Raw genomic sequence first — 8,964 nt, 5'->3', positions numbered from 1 at the left:
GGCATTTTTTTGCAATCATGTTTTTAGATATGCAAGGAATTGTCATTTATATGTCCACAGTGGCGTACTATGGGTCACGGCATGGGGGGGGGGGGGCACCAGCAAAATTTTTGAATCACTGAGTAAGTGCGCTAGTGAGCGCGCTCAGTTGCCAGTTATACTGACCTAATAGAGACATTTTAAGGACAATGTCATTAAACGGATATATATCTCACTGATCAAAAAATGCGAGCACGAAGCGCGAGCTGAAATTTTGTTATATTCAGACCTAAAAAGGGACATTATAATCAAATTTGTGTAATCATGATAGGTACCTGTCTTAATAAACAATGCGAGCGCGAAGCGCGAGCTGAAAACTTAGATAATTCAGACCTGAAGTGGGGCATTGTAAGGTTTCTTTGTAGGAATTAACTAGGACCATACATACTTCATTAACCAAATGATGCGAGCGCGAAGCGCGAGCTGAAATTTTTTGATATTCAGATCAGAAGAAGGGACATTTTAAGGACTGATTTTAACGATTCATGAAGAGCAGACATATCTCACAAATCCACTAATGCGAACGTAATCACGGACAGGAAATGTTTCATATATACAAAGACCGAGCGCGAAGCGCGAGCTGAAAACTTAGATAATTCAGACCTGAAGTGGGGCATTCTAAGGTTTCTTTGTAGGAATTAACTAGGACCATACATACTTCATTAACCAAATGATGCGAGCGCGAAGCGCGAGCTGAAATTTTTTGATATTCAGATCAGAAGAAGGGACATTTTAAGGACTGATTTTAACGATTCATGAAGAGCAGACATATCTCACAAATCCACTAATGCGAACGTAATCACGGACAGGAAATGTTTCATATATACAAAGACCTTAACATAGGGCAATCACTTTTTGAGTCATGAAAAAAAAGCATATGCATGTCACTACATAAAACAATGATAACTCAAGTGCTAGGAAATATATTTGGTTTATATTGACTTGAAAACGGGATGTTTTAGTACAATAGGATTATATATCTCGTTAAACAGACAATGCGAGCACCAGGAACAATGAAGACGTAGGCCCTGGGCAAATTATGTTTCACAAAGTTATAATAAAAATGTTTATGTATAATGTAACATAACATAATTATAATATAACATTAGAATGAATAATATTTTTTTCTTTCCCACTACGTTTCTCTTCCTTTCTCCCTCTTTTCTCCTTTTCCCCCTTTCCCCGTTTTTTTTTTTTTTTTTGGTCAGCCGATGGGGAGGATGTGCCCCCCATAGTTACGCCACTGTATGTCCATATGGCAAATACCCCTCCAATATTATTATATTTTTTACCCCATGATGGTTTAATGGTTTTATTAGAGATCACATTCAAAATGTTTTGACATTCCATCTTAATCCCTTCCCAACGGGGGTTTCTCTTCAATGTTAAATAAGTATTTCGTTTGGAAATGGTGAACTGGCTCCTTATTTGCATTTTATGATTCAATAATATTGTTTTATTTGTTAAGCGGTATATTAGGAAGAATTTTCACCAATAAAACAATTATCTCTTGTGATTTTTTTTTCATTTATTTCGTAAAAACTGGGGGGGGGGATGTTTGTACAGGCCATTCCCCCTCCTCGAAAAGTGGGGGAGATATATTCCCCCATCCCCCCGGGATTTACGCCAGTGATTAATGACGACATGCAGAGAACCGTTTTCCCAAAATAATACATAGATTTAAAATGTCATAACTTTGTTATTCCTTGTCCAATTTTGATTAAATTTTCAGTGTGTTGTTAGTCTAATTTTATTTAAATATCTGATCATTAATTTTACTTTAATATCTGATCATTACTTCCAGCCTAGAGTATCCCCTTTAACCCTATCTTAACTGGGCTATTTCGGACCAGTATATACTGGGGGGGGGGTCAATTTGACCCCCCTCCACGGTTTAATGAGGGTTAATGTGTGATGGCGTGCATGGGGAACACCGGAGCACAGTATATTGTGAGCACCCGTGCTGCACCCCCACCCCCCCCCCCTTCGGACTACTCATCAACGATTATACCATACACTTGGACATTCATATGCAGACTGGTCACTCACACCCACGCACACTAACACAATTCACACCCGCACCTAGTTATCCTCAAACACACACACACACACACCTCGTCTCCAATTCACATCTCCACTCCTACAAATAAAACTTGGTGTACAAGAGGTCCGATAATAATTCATGCTCGAGTTAGTCATGCAAACTTTTGAGGGTATGGACCGGTATTGCGCAGGAATGAGGCCTTTCCTATTTGGGAAAGGAAGCTATTTGAGCTTCCTGGATCGAGAACATGAAAATTTTACGATCAATCGTGATAATTTCGGGCTAGTTGAATACAATTTTTGGATTATGAAATTGTATACATAAACAATGAAAGAAACAGAAAAACAGCCTCTGACAAGCCAAACTACCTGCGGTTGATCATGAAATTTCTTTCTTCCTTTCCGAGACTAAATACTAAATTCAGGAGGGTACTGAAGCTTTCAATATAAGTAAGTAGACATCCAGTACATACCAGAATACAAGCTTTCAATTAAGGGTTTTGGATTTATTTGTCGTTGATCGCACCATTTGCTATAAAATTATAATAATTAGTACTTTTCATACAATTTTTTATATATTTAAACATATTGCAAATTCAGTGAAAACAATATGAGAGTAAAGCTCTTCAGCGTTCTACATTACTGTTTACTTCAAGAATAATTGCAAAGTTTTGTGCTCATGCTGAGTTGTTTTGTGAGGTTTAGTAATAGTATTGCTTCATCTAAAGAGATGACGTGATCCTTCATGAAAGGATGGATGAACAATGCCTTTTGTTTTGTTACAATTCGAGTGTGGATGTCATAGTTCTGTATTGGATGAGAACCATTCGACAATACACATGCAGAAAATGTGAAATAGATTTTAAGGCAAGAGCGGTGTCTTGGGGTTTAAATTTGTTGTTTTTATGTTTGTTCTCCATACGTGTTCATGATTGATACAGCATAAGGGTAGTATTAGTGAAGATAGACTTAAATTAATTCAGTTTGCCGTGGTATTGTTCCCCTTTAATTATTTGAATTGGTGTATTGTTCCATTAACAGTTATATCACAGTGATTTGAGGATAATTGCCTATGCAGCTTCCAGATCATCTTCTTCCTCCTCCTCAAACTCGCCCTCTTCTTCAGCCGTGGCGTCCTGGTACTGCTGATACTCGGACACCAAGTCATTCATGTTGCTCTCAGCCTCAGTGAATTCCATCTCATCCATACCCTCACCAGTGTACCAATGAAGGAAGGCCTTTCGTCTGAACATAGCGGTGAACTGCTCAGATATACGCTTGAAAAGCTCCTGGATGGCGGTGCTGTTGCCGATGAAGGTGGCAGACATCTTCAGTCCTCTTGGAGGGATGTCACAGACAGCGGTCTTGACGTTGTTGGGGATCCATTCTACGAAGTAACTGCTGTTCTTGTTCTGTACGTTGAGCATCTGTTCGTCAACCTCCTTCATGGACATACGACCACGGAAGATGGCAGCAACAGTCAGGTAGCGTCCGTGACGAGGATCACAGGCAGCCATCATGTTCTTGGCATCGAACATCTGTTGGGTCAGTTCAGGAACTGTGAGTGCGCGATACTGCTGGCTACCACGGCTTGTCAGAGGTGCAAAGCCAGGCATGAAGAAGTGGAGACGAGGAAAGGGAACCATGTTGACTGCTAGCTTACGGAGATCTGCATTCAACTGTCCAGGGAATCTGAGGCAAGTCGTTACACCACTCATGGTTGCAGAGACAAGGTGATTCAGGTCACCATAGGTGGGTGTGGTGAGCTTAAGGGTACGGAAACAAATGTCATACAGAGCTTCATTGTCAATGCAGAAAGATTCATCTGTGTTTTCTACTAGCTGATGAACTGAGAGAGTAGCATTGTATGGTTCTACAACAGTATCTGACACCTTAGGAGATGGTACCACGCTGAATGTGTTCATGATGCGGTCTGGGTATTCCTCACGGATCTTGCTGATCAGAAGGGTTCCCATGCCAGAACCAGTGCCTCCACCAAGCGAATGGGTCAGTTGGAATCCCTGAAAAATAACAAAGTAAAAGAACGTGAATAGTGCAACTAGAATAAAATCAGTAAGTTCAGTAACCTACAAAAAAACCAAGCATCCCCTAGTTTTCTCTTTAAAAGTTTAATACAATAGCCTTAGGTATGCTTTCATTTTCTAATTTCTATTCTAAATGTACAAATACCTTTCAAACAGCATATATGTTTATTAATATTACAGATGACTGTATTTCTACGAGTTTCGACGATTAATACTAGGATGAAAATGTTTTCGTACCTGTAGACAATCACAGCTTTCAGCCTCTTTCCTCACGACGTCTAAGACCGAATCAACCAGTTCAGCGCCCTCTGTGTAATGTCCCTTAGCCCAGTTGTTCCCTGCTCCACTCTGACCAAAGACGAAGTTATCTGGTCTGAAGATCTGACCGAATGGACCTGATCGGACCGAGTCCATGGTGCCTGGCTCGAGGTCGACGAGTACGGCCCTTGGTACGTACTTTCCACCGGTAGCCTCATTGTAGTAGACGTTGACACGCTCGAGCTGGAGATCGGAATCACCATGGTAGGTACCGGTAGGGTCGATGCCGTGTTCATCAGAGATCACCTCCCAGAACTACATAATAAAGATGTAAGAATACAAATGAACTTGCCTTTATCATTCATAAGGAAAGGGGTGACAAGAACATATTTACTTATCAGCAACAAGTTAACAGTAATGGCAGTCATTTTCAAGGTGAAGTATACTCATAAGAGTCTATTATTCCTTGATGAAGGCTATACAGAGTGTAATTGTTATAAGTGGGTTTGGAAAGTTGAAGTTCGATCTTAAAGGTCAAGTCCATCCCAGAAAAATATAGATTTGAATGAATAGAGAAAAATTAAACAAGAATAACCCTGAAAAGTTCATCAAAATCGGAGGTAAAATAAGAAAGTAATGACATTTCAAAGTTTCGCTTATTTTTCACAAAAAACAAAAAACAAAAAATCTAGTCACATGCAAATGAGGGAGTCGATTATGTCCATCACTCACTATTCCTCGTTTTTTATTGTTTGAATCATACAGTATTTCAATTTTTTGAGATTTGACAAAAAGGACCAAATTGACTGAAACATAAAATGTTGAAACAATGGTAATAACACAGGTTCAGAGAGGAATAAAACTTTGTTTCACAGGACAATGGGGAGAGAATAAGAATGTTTCATATTTCATGTAATAAAATACAAAAGTAATAGTGAGTGGATGACGTCATCAGTTCCCTCATTTGCATACCAACCAGGATGTGCATATAACTGGTTTGTGAAATTAAGCGAAACTTTGAAATGTTATAACTTTCTTATTTCACATCCGATTTTGATGAACTTTTCAGTGTTATGCTTGTTGGTATTTTCTCTTTTTATTCAAATTAACTTTTTGTTGGGGTGGACTTGTCCTTTAAACTTGTATACAATTTCAAACGATAAATTAGCAAAGGTTATAGCCTCCTACACGGGGTAGGCCTAAAAGGCTAATGCCATGTCACCTCACAATTCTAATTATCACAATAATAAGAGTTCAAACGTTCTGAATTTCCATCATATTTTTATCATTTGATAAGGATAACACTCCATGTAGGCCTATTAATGTATGCCTGACTTCTTATGGGCGGGTGTGTGAGTACACAAGCATTTTAATTTTAATGTTTAATATCAAATAATAATGTCTGGGTATATTGCTATAAGCATCTATATTTGTCGCTCTATCATCTGTTACAGTGAACTTTAAAAATAAGGGGATATGTAACAAAGCAAAAACTTGAAAAGATTTGAATAAAAGTTGAAAATTCAAACAAGCGTAATGCTGAAAATTTCATTAAAATCAGATGTAAAATTAGAGAGTCAACACATTCACAAGAATTTCTCAGGATTCCACAAAGCAGTCATCCACAAAAGTGACAACACAGTTGTGTACAAATAAAATAATGAGTCGATGATGCAACTCACTCTTGATTTTGAATTTTATTGTATGATTATACAATATTTCAATATTGTGATTTGACAATAAGGAAACACTTTATCGAATCACAATATTCAACGACAATAGCAATTCCACATTTTCAGAGAGGAATCAAATATAATTTCAAATTTCATTTTCATACAATAAAATGGAAAAGAAATAGTGAGTGGGTGACGTCATCGTTTTGCTACCGACCGCGATGTGCATAACCCTACTGCTTTGGGGTTTTTTTTATTATGCAAAACATAAAAATTTCAGGGTTTTTTTTATATAGTTAATCCGATTTGAATGAAATTTCAGCGTTTAGCTTGTTCGATTTATCTTTTTATTCATCTGCAGTTTGTTTTGGTGGACGTGCCTTTAAAGGACAAGTCCACCCCGACAAAAAGTTGATTTGAATAAAAAGAGAAAAATCCAACTCGCAAAACACTGAAAATTTCATCAAAATTGGATGTAAAATAAGAAAGTTATGACATTTCAAAGTTTCGCTTACTTTCACAAAACAAAGATATGCGCATGCCGGTCGGTATGCAAATGAGGGAACTGATGACATCACTCACTCACTATTTCTTTTGTATTTTATTATATGAAATATCCTAATTTTCTCCTCATTGTCCCGAGATACAGTTTCTTTTTTTCCCTGAACATGTGGAATAACCATTGTTTAACAATTCATGGTTCAGTCAAGTCGGTCCTTATTGTCAAATCTGTAAAAAATGAAATGTGTAATTCAAACAATAAAAAAAAAGAAATAGTGAGGGACATCATCGTCGATTCTCATTTTGCATGTGACTACATTGTGCATATATTTCGTGAAAAATAAGTGAAACTTCAAAATGTCATAACTTTCTTATTTTACATCCGATTTTGATGAAATTTTCAGCATTGTGATTGTTTGATTTCCTCCATTGATTCAAATCAACATTTTTCTATGGAGGACTTGACCTTTAAAAGATGTATCCCGATCTAAAACACATGATTTAAACAGAGTAATCAGACAAACAATAAAAGTTTCATTTAAAAAAATGGACGAGGATGCGATTCAATTTCAAAATTCAAGCCAAGGAACGAGGTTATGACAATTCAAATATTTTGCGTTATTTCGGTGAAAAAGTTCTTTACTCATGAATACGCAATAATATAAGCGTGTAATGACGTCATCCTTCTCTATATCCTTTTTCTATTTGTTAAATCTGTTAAATCTCCTCCCTCTTCTTCGATCGTTTAATTGATCTGTGAAGAGACATGGATGAGTTATTTTCAAGAGGGATAATCTACATGGAACATTTACTTTAAATTTCCATTTCTCATATTGACAGAATCCAGATTTTTTTTTTTAGTGACTAGGCTATTTAATAACAAAAAAAAGTTAGCTTGATTTGTTCTACCTTTTCTCTCCCTCTATTCTCTTAATATAGGGCAAAATGGCAAATGATACATTACGAGTCATCAAACATGATTAAACTTAAAGATTTAACACCAACCAGAGAAATTATACTTTTCATGCTAAATTGTTCCTTCAATCCTTGTATTAAAATATATAGGCCTATTAAATTCAGGCCTTTACTGATCGACAAAGGCATTTCAAAATTCCAACATTAAATTCCTTAACAATATATCTTTACTGTCTAGTGAAATTATTCATAGGAGTCTTAGATAGTTAATTTCTGACTGGAAACACGTTATAAGGGAGTAGAGTATATCCTTGCAATAATAATACTATAGCTCCACGATCCTCGCGAACAAAGACTTCTTTTCTAATTTCCCGCTTTTTTCGCAACTCGCGCATACTTGCTGAGCTTTGACGAAAGGCAGACAACGCCCCGATTTGGAACCTGTGACTCATATGTACGCGAGTGTGTCTGTGTGTGAATCACAGCCAGACACATTGGAAGCCACACAAATTCTATGTGTGTGTATGTGCAGAAAAAAACCCCTCCGCATACATAGAAGAATATCAGAATAGAATATGAATATAACTCAAAATAATACACTTACCTTAGCTCCGATCTGGTTGCCGCACTGGCCAGCTTGTAGATGTACAATCTCACGCATATTGATACTAATATTGCAGTAAAACACCAAATCTAAAACAATTCACAATGCAGAGTGGTGTACGTTTGCGCACACCTTGGTCTAAAATGAAGCAGGAAATGGCACGATGGAAGTCTTGAAGTAATTTATGTACTAGCGCGAAAGTAATTTTATTCTGGGTGTGCTGTGCAACCGCACTGCCGTTACAGAGATTTCAAAAGGCACGCCCGCATTTTTCTCTTTTTTCATTATTGTTATTTCTTATATCCGCATTAATACGGACAGTATGCAAATGCGCGAGATGACCGTTAGGGACGGTCTAGAAAGTGCTATATTCATCTACTTTCTTTTCCCTTTTCAATCTTGTGTGTATCTGTTTATATAATTTAAGTTTATACATAAAGCATATAAACAGATACACAAAAGATATATATATTAGTTTTCGAGATTTGTTGTACACATGTACATTTTTGTTTTGGTCGATATTCAATATGTACCTTCTTGAGTTGCTCAAAATGATTGTTCCAATTCGAGGTAAATAAAGTTAAATGATCATTGCAAAATAATTTCAATTGTTTACCCAGCTTCCAAGAAGAGTGTTCTTTTTCTTTTTCTTTTTTTATAAAAAAAAACTCATAGACTCATGGAAGCAGCAGAAAAATATATATTCCCGAGCCCCACTCTCTAATTAGGCCCATATTACTTTAGGTAATTGCCAATTCGTCTACTGCCAACTCGTCCACTCACCACATGGTCTACTTTCATTTAGTCTGAAGCCATTCCGTCCGTCAAGTTCATCTAACAACCATTTGGTCCAATCATCACTTTGTCTATATAATCTCCAGTTCGT

The 8,964-nt window shown here is 37.0% G+C and overlaps 1 protein-coding gene across 1 annotated transcript; it reads right to left on the bottom strand.

Moving 5' to 3' along the window:
* Positions 1-2,573: 2,573 nt before the first annotated feature.
* Positions 2,574-8,468, bottom strand: LOC129276602 (tubulin beta chain-like). The gene is made up of 3 exons (XM_054912988.2): positions 8,079-8,468; positions 4,365-4,700; positions 2,574-4,103 (listed from the first exon to the last, which is right to left on the bottom strand). The coding sequence occupies exons 1-3, from the start codon at positions 8,133-8,135 to the stop codon at positions 3,153-3,155; spliced, it is 1,344 nt and encodes a 447-aa protein (XP_054768963.2). The 5' UTR covers positions 8,136-8,468; the 3' UTR covers positions 2,574-3,152.
* Positions 8,469-8,964: the final 496 nt, after the last annotated feature.

This window comes from Lytechinus pictus, chromosome 14 (genome assembly GCF_037042905.1).
Source record: "Lytechinus pictus isolate F3 Inbred chromosome 14, Lp3.0, whole genome shotgun sequence".
NCBI lineage: Eukaryota > Metazoa > Echinodermata > Echinoidea > Temnopleuroida > Toxopneustidae > Lytechinus > Lytechinus pictus.
The sequence above is the reverse complement of the archived record's forward strand: the minus strand, read 5'-3'. Positions and strand labels throughout refer to the sequence as shown.